General features: G+C 41.4%; 1 protein-coding gene across 4 annotated transcripts in view; it reads left to right on the forward strand.

Moving 5' to 3' along the window:
* The window catches only part of dennd1b (DENN/MADD domain containing 1B), a 180,408-nt gene that overhangs the window by 138,338 nt on the left and 21,552 nt on the right, over positions 1-20,518 (forward strand). For 3 of the 4 annotated variants that reach the window (XM_058072328.1, XM_058072329.1, XM_058072330.1), the window contains 5 exons: positions 3,323-3,424; positions 9,688-9,778; positions 13,050-13,090; positions 17,860-17,895; positions 17,995-18,051. In XM_058072328.1, coding sequence (XP_057928311.1) covers positions 3,323-3,424; positions 9,688-9,778; positions 13,050-13,090; positions 17,860-17,895; positions 17,995-18,051 — 327 coding nt within the window. Of the gene's footprint in view, positions 1-3,322; positions 3,425-9,687; positions 9,787-13,049; positions 13,091-17,859; positions 17,896-17,994; positions 18,052-20,518 lie in introns of those variants that run through there. The other variant, XM_058072331.1, reaches the window with a different exon arrangement.

A 20,518-nucleotide genomic window follows, 5' to 3' on the forward strand; every position in this document is an offset into this window, starting at 1 on the left:
AAAAGGTGAGTTCACAGGTACAGTACACGTTTAAGGTGGGCCTGTCTGGAGCAGCGAAGTGTCAAAGGATCCTAGAAGACTCAGGACGTTCCTTTTGAAGATCTCTTTTAGCCACCTTTGGTGTTTGCCTTGTGGTGCTAAGCCTCGCTAACATGACTTGACTGTATCTTTTCTGCGTATCAGGTCGGAATCAGAGCCGAGTAAAAACTACAGCATGTCCTGTTTGACAAATAGCGAAGCCTTTGTTCCTTTTGGCTTTGAAACTAATTGGACTTTGTGGACTCCCGGAGCCAAGATTGCTACATTATTGATGCTGTCTTGCTTTTCTGCGAATACAGACAGTATATGAACAAACTGCCTCCCCTCTGACACAATCCCTGGCATGCAATGTTGTTTGTGTACAAAGTACATGCAGCCATTTTTCCACTGTTTTTTTTTTTTTTTTCAGACAGCATTTTTTGCAAAATGCGTTAACATACACGCACGAGCACCAAGTTGGAGTTGTGATATTTGTGGAATATATCTATACCAGACACTGAGACACCGAGACAGGAGTCAGCCCGTGGCTGTGATTCACAGGCGCATATGTCTTGACATAAGGAGGGGTGTGGATGCATGGTGGGAGTCTTGCTGAGTTGTAAATGAAACAATTCTGGGAAATGCTAATGAGTAGAAAAGCAATCAGATGATTAGGAAAAGCATTTCATAGGTCAATCATTTCCTAGCTTATGTTCTCCCAGGTGTCCATCACCTGCTTAGGAGCACCACAGGTGGCGAGACCAAGAACACAAATATAGATTTTCAAATGACTTGCAACACTGATGATGCCATGTCGAATGGGTGGGTGCTTGGATGAGTGGGGGGGGGGCGCCGTTACCATATAGCAGCTTAATTTAAACTTGGAGAACAGACTGCCAGAGCATCTTTATAAATGGTATATATAATTAAAGATGACTGATAAATGGCATACGTTCAAATTGGAGTGCATTCATATTGCATATACAGCAACAGGAGATGGGCATCATTGGCATTAAAATTGCTTCTATATGCAAGTAAGCCCAGATTTAGTCATGCACAGGACAAATTATGAGTTGAAATGCATTTTAATATAATAACTTTATTTATTTTACTGGAAAAAGGCATAATAGAACTACAAAAAGCTAAACATTTTGATGTTAATAACTTATAAAAACATGGATTGTTCTTTCTTACATATATACGTATATGTTGTATATGCTGTTTTTTTATTATTATAAATATCAAAGGACAGCTGGACATAAATAGACAAAGACAAGTAGTGAATATAATAATAATAATATTTGTTTATTATTATTGTTATTACATTGTCTATTTACTTTGGACAGTTGTGACATAAATAGACAAAGACAAGAGGTGAATATAATAACAATAATAATAATAATAATAATAATAATAATAATAATAATAATAATAATAATAATAATAATAATTTATTATTATTGTTATTATTTTGCCTATTTACTTTGTCTATTTACTCTGTCTATTTAAGTTTAATAATAATAATAATTATTATTATTATTATTAGAACTACAAAAAGCTAAAAAAATTATTAATAACATAAGACAAAGACAAGTAGTGAATATAATAATAATAATAATAATAATAATAATAATATTTACTTTGTCTATTTATGTCACGGCTGTCCAGCTGTCCTTTGATATTCATAATAATAAAAAACAGCATAAAAAACGACATATACGTACATATGTATACATTGAAAGAACAATCAATGTTTTCATAAGTTATTAATATCAACATTTTTAGCTTTTTGTAGTTCTAATAATAATAATTATTATTATGATTATTTAATAATGATAAATAATAATAATTATTATAATTATTTATTTTTCTTATTATTATTATTATTATTATTATTATTATATAGTCATGTCAGTCAACAGTGACTTCATTTGCTCTCAAAAAATGTTGACAATAATATCTTTTACCCTCAATTTGTGGGACAAAAGATATTTTAAAATGCACCCAAATATATTGAGTAATAAATCATGCTCCTTTGTGGTTGAATGCATCCTATTTTTTATTATTATGCATATTGAATTTAATTCAATTGTATATACATTTTGCTTAAATTAACTATTTTCAAGTATAAACATGACAAAACGAGCTAAAAATAAAAGTATAGAGCATTCAGAAGACACACTTAAAGGTGTTGTGATGACATGTATTACTTTATACTGGTCACTAGGTGTCAGTAATGTTAACATGCACAATAATCCCTACTACTGTTGCAGCTAAAAGACAACTCTCTAATAAGGTTACACTTATTCAGGAGGATTGAATGCTCTAACTATGAAAATATTTGATTTATAAATAATGAATTCTACTCTACCAGGTATACAGTACACCATTTCTGGTGAATGGTTTGGAATAAGGTTGAATATTCACATGAATATGTAGACCATTGTGGTTCGACTATAACATTACTAAACTATCACATAAAATGACTTTTCTAAATATATACTCAGCTTCCCTGCTTAAGTGTACATAAGACCTAATAAGACTTTTCCCAGCATACTGTTCAGTTTTGTTTTGCTGCAGTGAGGCCCCGGGCTGTAGCAGCCATATGGAGCCTGGAAAAATGATTAAACTCTCCTTTGTGAGAGAATAAGCCTTGAAAAGTTTTTTTTTTTTTTTGTCATGATGTAAATGGAGCATTATTCCTGTGATGTAATTTGGGCCACCGCGATCATCCGCCCATGCCTGAAAATGGGGTTAGTCTCCTGTGTTGTTGTTTTTTTATGTGGCACACTACGCTCATAGCCAGGACCATCACGACGTGCATTGTTGTACGCGGAGAAGAATTCCGAGCCCCATCGCGGTATGTGGGAATTATGTTAATTATGAGAAAGCATGTATTGAAAATGACTTGGGGCTGCGTGTGATTGGCCTGGAGTGGAGTTGTTGTCATCCTCTGTGTCTACAGCTCACAGGCCAACAGACATGATGTAAGAAATAGTAATACCGTGTTCATGTGGAGTACTGTGGGATGTACTGGGACTGCATACACTCCACCAGGGGAACTTTCTTTCTTTCTTCCTCTTTCCGTCATGTCCCCTTTCACATTTTTCTCCTCTTGTCCCACTAATGAAGAAATGTGTTGAAATAGTTACTTATTTGGGAGAGTTTTTTTTAAGCCTCCAAGTGACACTCGTATTATTATTATTATTAAAAAAATGTTGACACGTTGTTCATTTCTAACGTAATTAGATTTGGTTATTATAATAATATTATTATATTATTTGTTTTTCTGTGGACTTAACAGGGGGAGCCAATAACATTCTGCGAGGAGAGCTTTGTCAACCATCGTTCGAGCACCATGAGGAACTTTTTGTCCATGGCTGTCAACCTGCAGCTTTTTAAGCAGGTACAACACCTCTATGTGTGTGATAGTCTGTCTGTGCCCCCCCCCCCACCCCCATCCTCGTCATTTTAACCAAACATGTTTTCTAAAACGTGCCACCTTTGCTGTAGATCTAAATCACACAACAAAACATTTATTATCAGCTTATTCGGCTGCACGGTGACCGAGTGGTTAGGTCGCAGGCCACACAGCTAGGAGACCCGGGTTAGAGTTTGCATGTTCTCCCCATGCATGCGTGGGTTTTCTGGGTAATCAGGTTAATTGGCTACTCCAAATTGTCCATAGGTATGAATGTGAGTGTGAATGGTTGTTTGTCTATATGTGCCCTGTGATTGGCTGGCCACCAGTCCAGGGTGTACCCCGCCTCTCTCGCCCGAAGACAGCTGGGATAGGCTCCAGCACCCCTCGTGACCCTAGTGAGGATGAGCGGTAGAAAATGGATGAATGAATTAATGAATGAGTTCTCCTCCTATTTTGTGTGGAAGTGGTAACTTTTTGGCTTCTTATTTTGTCTTTCCCCCACCCTCGGCCATTTCTGTGTGGAGTTTGCATGTTCTCCCCGTGCATGCGTGGGTTTTCTCCGGGTACTCCGGTTTCCTCCCACATTCCAAAAACATGCTAGGTTAATTGGCGACTCCAAATTGTCCATAGGTATGAATGTGAGTGTGAATGGTTGTTTGTCTATATGTGCCCTGTGATTGGCTGGCCACCAGTCCAGGGTGTACCCCGCCTCTTGCCCGAAGACAGCTGGGATAGGCTCCAGCACCCCTCGTGACCCTAGTGAGGATAAGCGGTCGAAAATGACTGAATGAATGAGTTCTCCTCCTATTTTGTGTGGAAGTGGTAACTTTTTGGCTTCTTATTTTGTCTTTCCCCCACCCTCGGCCATTTCTGTGTGGAGTTTGCATGTTCTCCCCGTGCATGCGTGGGTTTTCTCCGGGTACTCCGGTTTCCTCCCACATTCCAAAAACATGCTAGGTTAATTAGCGACTCCAAATTGTCCATAAGTATGAATGTGAGTGTGAATGGTTGTTTGTATGTGCTGAGCTGGTGGAGAATGAAACATTTTTGAGAGTGATGGGAAACAGTGGAGCCGGAAGCCCGGGATCATAGATGGCTTTTGACCTTATGAAAATGTTTACAGTTCTTATCTATGCATACACTCCTACCAGTGCGAGAATTTTAATTCCGGAAAAATTCCAATTCACCGTCCACTGTATTCCACTGTGGTTTTGGCTGTGTTTATGTGCATCTTGTGTGTGCAGGTATCCTTTATTCATGTCTTGCTGCACAAGTTTCCCTTCCAATCACTCATGTATACTTCATGGGTCCCCCCCCCACCCAAATCCCTTCTGCCATACTAAACTTAGTGGAAGTGGAAAGAGACCTCTGCTAAGAAGAACATTTGTTTTCACCCCATGACTTGTCTTTGTGATCTCTGACCCGTGATAGTAGTGTGATTTACCCCCCCCCCCCCCCAGAGTACAACACAGCAGCCCTCAATCAGCCTTTTGTTTCTCGGGACTCCTGTCCTCCATCTATAATTTTCCCAGGCAGAGCAGATAGCGAGCAGCAGTTCAAAGCCTCCTCCCGAACTGGCTCCTGTCTCCACGCTAACGTTGGGAAACGGGCCCTTATCGCCTCTCTTGCATGGGGGGGGGTCGGGCTTATCTCCCCCCACTCCTCTTTCGACGGAGATGCCAGTGGCGTGCGCGAGCTCGGCTTTGGCCGTGACCCATATTTGCTCTGAAAACATTGAATGTAGCTCTTAACTTGGCTACACTATATTTTAATTTTAATAAGTCACATCTTCAGTAAGTCTTTGTGATGTGACGACAGTAGAAAAGTTCTCGTGGTATTATTACATTGAGAGGTCATGCTGTTTCCCAATTAGACTGTCAGCGGGTCAGCAGCAAGGAAGCAAGACATTGAGATTAAAAATGTATTTTATACACATTTATTACACATGAGGGACATTTTTGCAGACTTAACGGTGTTTTAACCTCTGATGTCTGACAAGCATTTAATTAAGTACAGCAATATGGAACAGTGACAGTCGTGTTTTTGGGTTAGATATTTTATGTGATTGAGTAATTGTGTGTGATTAATTTATATAGTGGTGTTTTATAATTTGGGGGAAAAAACATAATTTCAAAAACACAATACTCCCTCAGAATAGAAATAAAAATTAAATTAATTTGAATTTCTTTAGGGACTGCACGGCGAACGAGTGGTTAGCGTGCAGACCCGAGTTCAACCCAAAGTTTTTTCTTACATCAACAATCCAGCCGGTGACTTCCTTATATGGGCATGCCCAGCTGAGTGGGCATGCCCGGAGGCAGGCCATGGGTGGAATAAATTCTTGGAAATCCAAGAAAATACAGCTGGAATAGGTGCAGATTCTGGAAGATCTAGAAAACTTTCTGTGCTGGTGTAGCTGCTCTATAGGAGTCCAACAGCTCAATACAAATGAGCATAACGGGTCCCCTTTAAACATTTAATAATATCCATATAGGCTGCACGGTGGTGAAGTGGTTAGCGCGCAGGCCTCACAGCTAAGAGACCCGAGTTCAATTCCACCCTCGGCCATCTCTGTGTGGAGTTTGCATGTTCTCATGGGTTTTCTCCGGGTACTCCGGTTTCCTCCCACATTCCAAAAACATGCTAGGTTAATTAGCGACTCCAAATTGTCCATAGGTATGAATATGAGTGTGAATGGTTGTTTGTCTATATGTGCCCTGTGATTGGCTGGCCACCAGTCCAGGGTGTACCCCGACTCTCGCCCGAAGACAGCTGGGATAGGCTCCAGCACATCCGCAACCCTTGTGAGGATAAGAAAATGAATGAATAAAAAAAAAATACAAGTGTAAACGTGACTGTAGGGGTGTTAGTTCATGTCTAGAAGGCTCTACTAATAAATGTGTTATTTTCTGTTATCATGTTTATTATATCAGGTAATACAAGTGTAAACGCGACTGTAGGGGTGTTAGTTTATGTCCAGAAGGCTCTATGAAAAAAATATTTCAAAGGTCATATAAACAGGTTTTCTATGCTCCAACTACAGATATTGAATTATCAAGGTCAGGTCTGGAGCCAATTAACTGTGACAAACGAGGGATAGCTGAATATGATAATAAATGTAGTGTGACGACTTCTATCCCTCCGCAGCCCTAGCAGTCACCCACATACCAATGTGCAGCTGGGATAGGCTCCAGCAACCCTGCGACCCTAGTGAGGATAAGCAGTAGAAAATGAATGAATTTTTGGTCCAAAAAAATCCGGATACTCCAGTTTCCCCCCACATTCCAAAAACATGCTAGGTTAATTGGCAACTCCAAATTGTCCATAGGTATGAATGTGAGTGTGAATGGTTGTTTGTCTATATGTGCCCTGTGATTGGCTGGCGACCAGTCCAGGATGTACCCCGCCTCTCGCCCAAAGACAGCTGGGATAGGCTCCAGCATCCTCCAGTGAGGATAAGCAGTAGAAATTGAATGAATGAATGAATTTTTTAGTAGAATCTGAAATCTATTTATATATAACAGGCAATGCCCCAAAAATCACTGTACACAGCACCGTGTACAACAGAAATGGGTATAATCAACCATTAATTAATTATACATAATTAACATGTTCCAGTTGTGATATGTACCATATTTTCTCACCCGGCTTACCTCAACAGGCCTTTTATTTTTATTTTTTTAGAGCACTCAAAGATTGCGGAGGAATGATGGCATCAACCTGCTTCCTATCAGCCATACATACACACATTCTGTTAGTTGACAGAGTCAATGAACTCGCTCAGTCCGAATGATAAAATGAAGCCACACACAGTCGTATTGAGTGTGCAGGGGAACGTCTGCCAGGAGCCTCCATTCACACAACTTATGGCCCATCGGTCATTAATCATCCATCAGCCTGGGATGGGAATGTACAGAAGCAATTGAATGAATGAAGCAATTAAAAATAAATCCATATGCCAGCATCATGCACGTAAAAGAACGTAACACCTGGCGAAAAATGGCAGATTTAGACATCATTTTTACCAACCACAAACTCCCTTTCGAGCTTGATTTTGACGTTTTCCGCCGATTTTGGATCAACATCATTTGATTAGATTCAGGTACAGAATCTTTCCTTTCTCTCTTTTGTTACCATTGTTCACTCGCAACATAGTCAAGGTTCAAATCCTAATTATGCCTCATATACTTATGAAGCACGTTTAAATGATAAAATATTTAAGTTATCACTACAATAATTGATTGATAATTCACACTTTTTGCTGGTTGTTATTCCAGTTAACATTTATGATTATATTTTAACAAATTTTGAGGCCGGATTGAGCGTCAAAGATACTGCTTCTGTAGCCAAATAAACTTCTCTGTCTCAGCATATAATTATGGTGCATTCAAGGACCACCAAACAATGTTAAAAATCTCAAAGCATAAAGACATACATGTAAAAATTGTAGGCTTTCTAACAGTGTGTTACTGACTTATGACGATTGAAATGTGTTTTCTGCAGTTTATGATTGACAGTTCTAAATTGTCAGTCATTTTTGTATGTCCAATGTTTGTTGACCAGTGTGTCTAATTCATGCCCACAGTGAGTCATTTCATCGGCCCGAGTGAGATAAGTGACAGTTTTGGCTAGGTGCTGATTTGGGTTGATTATCTGCACTAATTGGAGCACCCGAGTTGCAGAGTCATCGCTCACCTCTCATTAAAAACATCTACTGATGAGCCTCCAGCCCTTCTGACCAGAGGAGTTGGTACAGCTTGCTTGTTAGCAGCAAATCCCAGAGGACACAAAAACAACCTATGCTCTTGTTGCATGTTTGACTCTGCTTGCACTATTAGTAGATGATGCAAAAAAAAATTAAGATTTATCTAAATCTTTTGTTGTGTTTATGTATAGAAATGGTCATTTGGAGGAACATGCTTAACATTAAACAATGGGGAAAATATCATGGTTTATGATGAGGGCGGTGGAACCCCGTGTATTATCAATTCAGGACACCAAAAATGACTGTTATCTACGGGACACTAACTTAAAATACTTGTTTCAGATAGCATCCAAAACATTTGGAGACACTAGCTTAATCAATTAAAAAGTCTGTATGCCGCGAGAACGGTGGCACCTCACACATCATCAATTGAAGACACGAAAAATGACTGTTATTTATGGGACACTAAGTTAAAATATATATATATATATATATATTTTTAGATAAAATCTAAAACATTTGTAGGTACATGCTTAACATTATACAGTGGGAAAAATCTCATTGTTGCAAGGACTGTGGCGCCCTCTCATTATCAGTTGAGGACACCAAAAATGACTGTTATCTACAGGACACTAACTTCAAATCCCCAAAATTTGGTTGACAAAAGCTTAATCAATGAAAAAGTATGTATGCCACGAGTACGGTGGCACCTCGCATTATTAATTGAGGACACCGAAAATGACTGTTATCTACGGGACACTAACTTAAAATACTTGTTTCAGATAACATCCAAAACATTTGGAGACACTAGCTTAATCAATGAAAAAATATGTATGCCGCGAGGGCGGTGACACCTCACACATTATCAATTGAGGACACCAAAAATGACTGTTATCTAGGAAACCCTCAGTTAAACACTTGTAACCTCTTGCGTCACTTAGTTGTTTGACAAACTCAGGTATGCACGACAAGCTAAATGCATCCCTTATAGCGAAAGATATTGCTGACTACAGAATCTTCGTTTGTTTTTTTTAATTTTAGATTTTTTTTTTTTTTTTTCGGTTTTAATTTTAAACCACATAACGAGCCGCATCGTTCCTCAGCAATCCTTCCCGGCCAGGTCGAGTTGGCCCCACTGCCCTGCTTCGACTGCTGACCTCCATAGTTATACATTTATATATATATACATTTTCACACATTTATACTACTGTGATGAGTATGTAAGTCTTTTTACTTCACATGACATGTACTTGTTGGTTTATTTGAAATATCTGGGCTCTTAGTTTCATATTTATGAGATGATTAAGAGCGGAAATTGTCGCAGATGGTGTGCTGCATGTTAGTCTGCTACACTAATCCCTCACCTGCTCCATGTCACCCAATCCCTTTTACCTGAAAACCACATAATCTTCGCCTGGTACTTCTGTCAGCCAGGATGAATAACACCCCACCGTTTGACTCTGTGTGTATATATATGTGTGTGTATATCACTTTTAAGTGTGTGCTTCCTTAATAAAGCAGTTGCAATTTATGTTTCCAGTTCATCGATGGACGGCTGGCCAAATTGAACGCAGGCCGCGGCTTCACTGACGTGTTTGAAGAAGAGATCACAGAGGGGGGCTTCTGCGGAAGTGAGTAGTGCCAGACTTGTTACACCAATTGGTCATATCGGGTTAACCCGCTTTAAGATTAAGATTAAAGATATGCCTTTATTCGTCCCTCAGTGGGGGAAATTTGTATCGCACAGCAGCAAGAGTACAGAATCAGTTAAGCAGTACAAAATACACAATATAGAAAAATAAACAATATAAACTACCCAAGTATTAACAAAATCAACAGTTTTTCCCAGAGTTATATACAATACAGTATGTAGATAATATGAGACGAGATGAGATATATGACCAGTCTATACGCTGAGATCTTGTTAGAGAGTTAATATGAGGCATTATGGAAATACTTCACATAGAACTTTGTATATTATTTATTATATTATATATATATTATATTTTCTATATATTATATATTATATTATTATTTCGGCGGCACGGCGATCTAGTGGTTAGCGCGCAGACCTCACAGCTAGGAGACCAGGGTTCAATTCCACCCTCGGCCATCTCTGTGGGTTTCCTCCCACATTCCAAAAACATGCTAGGTTAATTGGCGACTCCAAATTGTCCATAGGTATGAATGTGAGTGTGAATGGTTGTTTGTCTATATGTGCCCAGTGATTGGCTGGCCACCAGTCCAGGGTGTACCCCGCCTCTCGCCCAAAGACAGCTGGGATAGGCTCCAACACCCCCATGACCCCCGTGAGGATAAGCGGTAGAAAATGAATGAATGATTTCTCCTCCTATTTTGTGTGGAAGTGGTAACTTTTTGGCTTCTTATTTTGTCTTTCCCCACCCTCGGCCATCTCTGTGTGGAGTTTGCACGTTCTCCCCGTGCATGCGTGGGTTTTCTCCGGGTACTCCGGTTTCCTCCCACATTCCAAAAACATGCTAGGTTAATTGGCGACTCCAAATTGTCCATAGGTATGAATGTGAGTGTGAATGGTTGTTTGTCTATATGTGCCCTGTGATTGGCTGGCCACCAGTCCAGGGTGTATCCCGCCTCTCGCCCGAAGACAGCTGGGATAGGCTCCAGCACCCCCCGCGACCCTGGTGAGGAAAAAGCGGTAGAAAATGAATGAATGAATGCACGGCGAACGAGTGGTTAGCGCGCAAACCCGAGTTCAACCCAAAGTTTTCTCTAACATCAACCATCCAGCCGGTGACTTCCTTATATGGGCATGCCCCAAGCAGTAGAGAATGAATGAATGAATGAATCTTATTGTTTTCCGGCAATAGATTGTTTGTGTCGGAGAAAAAAGGAAGTGACTCAAACAAGTCTTAAAGTCGTCAATCATTCATTTTCTACTGTTTTATCTTTGGGGTGCTCACACTTTTTGAAACGATCAAGTCCCGAAGTTCATCAGCGAATGTGCCTCTCTCTCCGATTGGTCGGCTGATCACTGAAGCCTGTTTTTGACAGCTCTTATGTGATCATGAGACATTTACTCTCATACGTCGATGAGCAGTTTTAGATCGGGACTAATGAATTCTTATTAATATCGACATAAAAAGCCATCATCAAGCACTTAAAGTCACTTTACAATCCGAGCAGAGCACCGCCTCTCAAAGTGTATTAGTAATATTCATAGTTGACGTGCTTTTTCAAGATGATGAGCTGCTGGCAACGGCAATACAAAGGTTGCCGGGAATGTGATTGGATGTGGCAAAAGACGATTGATGGAACAAATGAAAAATGTTGTCAGGAATGAGAATGAGTACACGTCGACACGTCAGATGTCTTGAGAGGGGAGCAAATCCCACAGGAATAATTCAAACATTCTGATCCAAAACACCTCGGCTTTGAGTTGTATTAACATGAAAACAAACCAAAAAGGAAAGAAATATAATGTCCTGAAGCACTTGCTAAACAACTGTCTTTAGTTACTTTGGTGCTGTTTAGCTTTGAATGAGAGCAGTGGGAATCGTAGCTGCTAAACTTACCATGAACAAATGAACATCGTTTAATGAGGAGTCAGCCAAGATATCTCAGATATGTCTGTTTTTTTATTTGAAAAAAAAAATACCAATTAAGATCTTCTCATAACGTCACTGTCCACTAACAATTGCGCAAGAAATAAGGTTTTTTTTTTAATACAGCAGACATAGAAGTATCTCCAAGAATGTGCCTTTTTTTGTCTCAACCCTCATGATATGTTGTACTCACGAGGGTCGCGGGGGTGCTGGAGCCTATCCCAGCTGTCTTCAGGCGAGAGAGGCTGGGGCCAATCACAGGGCACATATAGACAAACAACCATTCACACTCACATTCATACCTATGGACAATTTGGAGTCGCCAATTAACCTAGCATGTTTTTGGAATGTGGGAGGAAACCGGAGTACCCGGAGAAAACCCACGCATGCACGGGGAGAACATGCAGACTCCACACAGAGATGGCCGAGGGTGGAATTGAACCATGGTTTCCTAGCTGTGAGGCCTGCGTGCTAACCACTCGTCCATTATTACATTCATTCATTCATTTTGTACCGCTATTCATCATGAGGGTCGCGGGGGTGCTGGAGGCTATCCCAGCTGTCTTCAGGCGAGAGAGGCGGGGTACACCCTGGACTGGTCGCCAGCCAATCACAGGGCACATATAGACAAACAACCATTCACACTCACATTCATACCTATGGACAATTTGGAGTCGCCAATTAACCTAGCATGTTTTTGGAATGTGGGAGAAAACCCACGCATGCACGGGGAGAACATGCAAACTCCACACAAAGATGGCCGTGGGTGGAATTGAACTCGGGTCTTCTAGCAGTGAGGCCTGCACGCTAAACACTCGATCACCGTGCAGCCTATATGGATATTATTAAATGTTTAAAGGCTCATTTGTATTGAGCTGTGGACTCCTATAGAGCAGCTACACCTGCACAGAAAGTTTTCTAGATCTTCCAGAATCTGCACCTATTCCAGCTGTATTTTCTTGGATTTCCAAGAATTTATTCCGCCCACTCAGCTTGTACAACTAACAGCCAGGCACGCCCATATAAGGAAGTCACCGGCTGGATGGTTGTTAGAAAAAAACTTTCTGAAACTGAGCGTTCAGGTCTCACTTCCAAATGCACAAACCTCATTATCTGAAAGTTTGGTATCCTTTAACACGAGAATACAACATTGTAACAATATTTATAAGTAAGCAAAAAATCCCTATGTTGATATTTAGTAAATAATTTGGTCTCCAATGCATGAGGATGTCTGGCTATATTACCATGTTTAAGTACATACTGTATTTGGTACTGCTGTGAATGAGTGAATTAATTATTGCTTTTTTAATTATCCCCTCAGGTAACTCAAGGTCCTACCAGCAGTGGATGTACACTGTAAAGGTATTCACATGACTCATTCATTCATTCATTCATTTTCTACCGCTTTTCCTCACAAGGGTCGCGGGGGATGCTGGAGCCTATCCCAGCTGTCTTCGGGCGAGAGAGGCGGGGTACATCCTGGACTGGTCGCCAGCCAATCACAGGGCACATATAGTAGACAAACAACCATTCACACTCACATTCATACCTATGGACAATTTGGAATCGCTAATTAACCTAGCATGTTTTTGGAATGTGGGAGGAAACCGGAGTCCCCGGAGAAAACCCACGCATGCACGGGGAGAACATGCAAACTCCACACAGAGATGGCCGAGGGTGGGGAAAGACAAAATAAGAAGCCAAAAAGTTACCACTTCCACACAAAATAGGAGGAGAACTCATTCATTAATTTTCTACCGTTTATCCTCACGAGGGTTGCGGGGGTGCTGGAGCCTATCCCAGCTGTCTTCGGGCGAGAGGTGGGGTACACCCTGGACTGGTGGCCAGCCAATCACAGGACACATATAGACAAACAACCATTCACACTCACATTCATACCTATGGACAATTTGGAGTCGCCAATTAACCTAGCATGTTTTTGGAATGTGGGAGGAAACCGGAGTACCCGGAGAAAACCCACGCATGCACAGGGAGAACATGCAAACTCCACACAGAGATGGCCGAGGGTGGAATCGAACTTGGGTCTCCTAGCTGTACCAACTCATCAAAATGTCACTTGTGATACTGTTCCTCATCTGTCAAACAAACCCAGCCATCATCATCACTTGCAACTGCATCAAACACCATTATGTACTAGTATTATTACATACAGGTAGATAGGTATGAATTATCAATTATCGGAATGTGGGAGGAAACCGGAGAACCCGGAGAAAACCCACGCATGCACGGGGAGAACGTGCAAACTCCACAGGGTGGAATTGAACTCGGATCTCTAAGCTGTGAGGCTGTGCGTGCTAACCACTTGGACTACCGTGCAGCCCTGCATTTACATCATGCTATGCACGCATGCACGGGGAGAACATGCAAACTCCACACCGACGGTGAAATCGAACCCTGGTCTCCTAGCTGCGAGGTCTGCGCGCTAACCACTCGTCCACCGTGCCGCCCTATTCACATGACTCTTTATACGTAATTGCTTTTATTCTATATACTTGACTATATGTCTCCCGTTCAGCCTTCACTCCATTTTTTTTTTTTTCAAAGTTAATTAAAAGCGTGACTGACACAACTCGTTGCGTTCAAGTCTCGGCTCCGAGAACACGGGCAGCCCGGTTGTCCGGGGGTGCAGCTGCACTGCATTTTGGGGGTGTGTGAAGCAGCGCGTGCAGCAGGACAGTGGAGACAGAAGAGATTTGACATGACAAGACGTCTGCGGACATGACGTGTTGATCTTGGCAGCAAACATCGACGTTACCGCGTTCAAACCAAGCCAGGAACATAGATCTCCCTCCTTCTTCAACGCTCTTTTCCTCTGTCTGTCTCTTTATATCTCCCTCCTTCTCTGTCACAGACACCCCCCCCCCAACCCCCCCATCTCCATCCAATCTGTCTCTTTCTCTCACTCACTACACCGACTCTCACTCTCGTTCTCCCCCCGCCGTCAGCTAGGACTGAATTAGTTCTCTAGAGTGCTCTTCAAAGGTTTGTTAAAGTTCACATTTCCTGACTGACAGGGATCTATAAGAGGGGCCTTCACCTCGGCCCTCCCCTTTTCTTCTTCCACCGACTTCTGAAACGCTGCCTTTTTCCTCTATTTAGCTGTTTAGCCAGCGCTTTGTGCTTTTTTACCGAACACCAAAAAAACGCAGCGATGCACGATGCGGCAGTGGAAAGATATCGGCTTCCAAAATGTCAGTCTGCAGTCCTCAAAGCAGAAAATCAGTCAATTCCGCTCCCTCGTATGCGCCGCTGCTAAATAAAAACCTCCATAATGCCTTGAAACGTAATGGAGTGATTGATACTACCAGCTGTCAGCGCCGTTTGGCTCAGGTTGGATTTGCAGCGCTATTTACAGCTGCTGGCTGCAGGCTTTGATATTGAAAATTGTTTCTCTTTAGGTCAGTTGACAACACATGAAGCAATGATTTTTATTCGCTTTGGTTTTAAATGACAAGTTAGCTCCGGGGTCGACGGTGGGAAGGTTTGTGCGTGGGTAAAAAAAAAAAAAAAATCAAATGACGCTAGTAGTAACATAACACTACAACATGAACCTGCAATTGATGCTTGTAGATGAGTATACCCAGAAATAGTGGCTCTTTAATAAACAGCATCTTACAGTTTGTGAGTTTTCCACTTAAGACAAATGCAGGCCTCCCTTTTTCACCAAAATAACAGGAACTTTGCATATATCCTAACTTTTAACCTTCCTCTTGTGTTAGGGTCAGCACCGACCCGTTTTACATTTTAATGCATAAAAAGAATCACATAATATTTATTTATTGCAGGGGTCTCAAACTTACTTTACCAGGGGGCCACTGGAGCTAGGGTCTGGGCGAGGCTGGGCCGCATCAGGTTTTGCAAAAAAAAACAAAAAAACGCATTTATTAAAAACAGAAAAATATACAAACTTTTTCAGTGCTTTGGTTCCGATTTTCTACAATAAAAGCTCTGATAAAACATTCCACTGTTCTCAAATATCTTAATTTTTATTTTTCTACACAAAATAAGATGAAAAATAAATAAACAAATCAAGAATAAAGAAAATCAATCAATCAGTAATAAATAAATAAATATAATAATAATAATAAAATGACAAAAATGACAAAACACGACTATAGTCACAACTGCAGGGTCTTGAGACACATGCTAACTCGCAAACTAGAGAGCTAGCGATCTAAACGGTAGCCTCCAAGTTATTTCCTTTAAACTTAAAAAGCCAAAAACTTACCACTTCCACACGGATAGGGAGGATAACTATTAACAGTTATTTAACCTTTAACATGAACATTAATCAAACGTAATAATTTTTTCTGGGTACATGATACCATACAGCATCCATATCAAACTTGCGCGGGCCGCACTAACATTAAACTTTCATATCAAGGCGGGGGCCTCAAACTAGTGTCCTGCGGCCCACATTTGTCCCGCGGGCCGCGTGTTTGAGACCCCTGGTTTACACACTTTGCCCGGCTCACACTCTTTCTCGGGGCATCTCGCTAGCTAGAGTTATCCACCTAGCCTCCAAATGGGACTTTTTTTTTTTTGTATTTTTTTTTTAACCATGGTGACATTTAGTCTTCAAAACAAACAAGCAATCCAGCTCGTTCGGAGCTCGTGTTTGTCCCACAGGAAAGCTACAGTCCAAGTGGCCTGTCACATTCACAGGGTGCGGAGATGTACTACTTTGTAAATAAAACATAACTGAAATGTCGCACAATTTGTAATTGTAATTTGTAATGTTTATTTTTAAAGGGGACCTATAATGTTATGAGATCGGGAGCTCGATTAACTTCCTTACAATTAACTTGCTTGTTGGACTCGCTGGCTTGTTATGTTAGTGTAGCCTATATAGCCTCCCCATGTAAATGAAGTATTAAGCATGAATTCATTCTGGAGTGAAATTGACCTTTAGACGTTGATTTTTAGAGCAGACCTGCCAGCATGTGCTTTGTTTCATACTCGGAATGCAGTTTGGCGGCATGACATAAAGTAACCATATTTTTTTTATAACCATATTTTCGCTTTAAACTTTTACTACGCTTAAATATTTCTCATACGACTAAGGATGTTTGGATGAATTTATACATAATGCATAAGTTCAGCTCATACATACATTCATTCATTCATTCATTTTCTACCGCTTTTTCCTCACGAGGGTCGCGGGGGTGCTGGAGCCTATCCCAGCTGTCTTCGGGCGAGAGGCGGGGTACACCGGGGTATACTGGTGGCCAGCCAATCACAGGGCACATATAGACAAACAACCATTCACACTCACATTCATACCTATGGACAATTTGGAGTCACCAATTAACCTAGCATGTTTTTGGAATGTGGGAGGAAACCGGAGTACCCGGAGAAAACCCACGCATGCACGGGGAGAACATGCAAACTCCACACAGAGATGGCCGAGGGTGGAGAAAGACAAAATAAAAAGCCAAAAAGTTACCACTTCCACACAAAATAGGAAGAGAACTCATTCATTCATTCATCCATTTTCTACCGCTTATCCTCACGAGGGTTGCGGGGGTGCTGGAGCCTATCCCAGCTGTCTTCGGGCGAGAGACAGGGTACACCCTGGACTGGTGGCCAGCCAATCACAGGGCACATATATACAAACCATTCACACTCACATTCATACCTATGGACAATTTGGAGTCGCCAATTAACCTAGCATGTTTTTGGAATGTGGGAGGAAACCGGAGTACCTGGAGAAAACCGACACATGGGTGTGGAACATGCAAACTCCACACTAGAGATGGCCGAGGGTGGAATCGAACTCGGGTCTCTTAGCTGTACCAACTCATCAAAATGTTCCTCATCTGTCAAACAAACCCAGCCATCATCATCACTTGCAACTGCATCAAACACCATTATATACCAGTATTATTACATACAGGTAGATAGGTATCAATTATCAATTATCGGAATGTGGGAGGAAACCGGAGAAAACCCACGCAGGGTGGAATCGAACCCTGGTCTCCTAGCTGTGAGGTCTGTGCGCTAACCACTACTCCACCGTGCCGCCTGCATACATACATTCATCATTAAATGTTGTTTAGTATGAGTTCCCACTCTGACTTTTTAACTGTTTTTTTTTCTTTTTGCAACAGAGAGGAGGAGCGCTTATCAATACAGCAGTGACTAAGGTAAAGCTCTTGCAGAACTGACACAACACCCAAAATTGAAAATGAGAAGAGAGGTGGTTTTTGTATTGATAATGTGTATGTATGCATGTTTCCTCACAGGCCAAAAGTCACGCCAAGCGGGGCATCCGGGATATAAAAGGCCGCTTGAAAGCACGGGTGAGCACCTCGCATGCACACACACCCATACTAGCATGCATGCACACACAACCCTGTTGCAGAAAACACACACACACACACACATACACACATACGCTCTCCTCTGCAAGAAGCGGAAAGGCTGCTTTACATGGAGCGTGTGATTCCTGCGCAGGACTCTTTAATGACTGCTGAAGCCTGCTCAGCGCTTTGTTCATGCCTGTACATTTTTAACCAACGCCCCTCTGGCTATGGCCTGTCATGTCACCCGAGCCCCAGCGCCCCTCTTCTTTCCCCTTTATTGTCTGCATATTTCATCAGCGAGCCTGTGATTTCCTCAAAGCTAATGTAACGAGGTGTATGTTTCCATAAGCCTGCTGGGTTTGATAAGGCAAAAGCAGTTTTGATCTGTCAGTAGGAAACTGAAGCAGAGGGGGGGGGGCGCAGATGATGAGCAACATGCAGCCTTCTGCTAAATACGAACACGCTTGTAAACGGCAAAAGGGAAATGTCTTTAATTGAAATTTGCAAATAAGATATTTCTCGTGCTGTTAGAAGTCAACTAAGAGAATTCGGTTCTCTTAAGAGATTGTTGCCAGATGCAAATGAACACCAACAAGATCTACCCTCAACATCTACAAGTTTCATGAATTTTATCTCTTATGCGTGGCCCGTATTTGTGAGAGTGGTCGGAGTGTGGGCCAGTTTTATTTATGTCATGAAGTCACTCGAAGTTAGTAGTTTTCACCCTATGACACCACAATTTCATTTACTAGTGTATGGCAGGCACATGTAATACATTGGAAATGACCAACTTTATTTATAGACGAGGTCATTTACACTATTTTATTGAATACAAGTTAAAATCATTACAAAAAAAAATCAAATTATTCTGAAATCATGACATAAAATCATTCCATAGAGGTTAATGGTAGTGGTTTTATTTCATTTGAACATGCATCAGATTACAATTGAATGCATCACATAATCAGTTCACAGTTCCACATGTCCAAAAGGAGTAGGAAGAAGCAAAGCTTATTAAATCCTACCCCTCCATCTGGTACTTTTACAATCAGTAACTGTTACATTTGTTCACTTCCTGCTTTCCATAATACAGTTTGGTTTTTTTTGTTTTTTTTTTAAATAATGTACCTCGTACCGAAGTACGAGGTGATATGAGCATCCAATGACATAATGTGTACCATAGTAAGTGTCAATATAGTGATATATACAGTGGGGCAAAAAAGTATTTAGTCAGCCACCAATTGTGCAAGTTCTCCCACTTAAAAAGATGAGAGAGGCCTGTAATTTTCATCATAGGTACGCTTCAACTATGAGAGACAAAATGAGAAAAAAAAATCCAGATAATCATATTGTTTGATTTTTAAAGAATTTATTTGCAAATCATGGTGGAAAATAAGTATTTGGTCAAAAACAAAAGTTCATCTCAATACTTTGTGATATACCCTTTGTTGGCAATGACAGAGATCAAACGTTTTCTGTAACTCTTCACAAGATTTTCACACACTGTTGTAGGTATTTTGGCCCATTCCTCCATGCAGATCGCCTCTAGAGCAGTGATGTTTAGGGGCTGTCGCTGGGCAACACGGATTTTCAACTCCCTCCAAAGATTTTCTATGGGGTTGAGATCTGGAGACTGGCTAGGCCACTCCAGGACCTTGAAATGCTTCTTATGAAGCCACTCCTTCGTTGCCCGGGCGGTGTGTTTGGGATCGTTGTCATGCTGAAAGACCCAGCCACGTTTCATCTTCAGTGCCCTTGCTGATGGAAGAAGGTTTTCATTCAGAATCTCACGATACATGGCCCCATTCATTCTCCCATTTACACGGATCAGTTGTCCTGGTCCCTTTGCAGAAAAACAGCCCCAGAGCATGATGTTTCCACCCCCATGCTTCACAGTAGGTGTGGTGTTGTTTGGATGCAACTCAGCATTCTTTCTCCTCCAAACACGACGAGTTGAGTTGATACCAAAAAGTTCTATTTTGGTTTCATCTGACCATATTACATTCTCCCAATCCTCTTCTGGATCATCCAAATGCTCTCTAGCAAACTTCAGACGGGCTTGGACATGTACTGGCTTCAGCAGGGGGACACGTCTGGCACTGCAGGATTTGAGTCCCTGGCGGCGGAGTGTGTTACTTATGGTAGCCTTCGTTAATATGGTCCCAGCTCTCTGCAGGTCTTTCACTAGGTCCCCCCGTGTGGTTCTGGGATTTTTGCTCACCGTTCTTGTTATCATTTTGACCCCACGGGGTGAGATCTTGCGTGGAGCCCCAGATCGAGGGAGATTATCGGTGGTCTTGTAGGTCTTCCATTTTCTCACAATTGCTCCCACAGTTGATTTCTTCACACCAAGCTGCTTAACTATTGCAGATTCAGTCTTCCCAGCCTGGTGCAGGTCTACAATTTTGTTTCTGATGTCCTTTGACAGCTCTTTGGTCTTGGCCATAGTGGAGTTTGGAGTGTG

Source organism: Doryrhamphus excisus, chromosome 5 (genome assembly GCF_030265055.1).
Source record: "Doryrhamphus excisus isolate RoL2022-K1 chromosome 5, RoL_Dexc_1.0, whole genome shotgun sequence".
NCBI lineage: Eukaryota > Metazoa > Chordata > Actinopteri > Syngnathiformes > Syngnathidae > Doryrhamphus > Doryrhamphus excisus.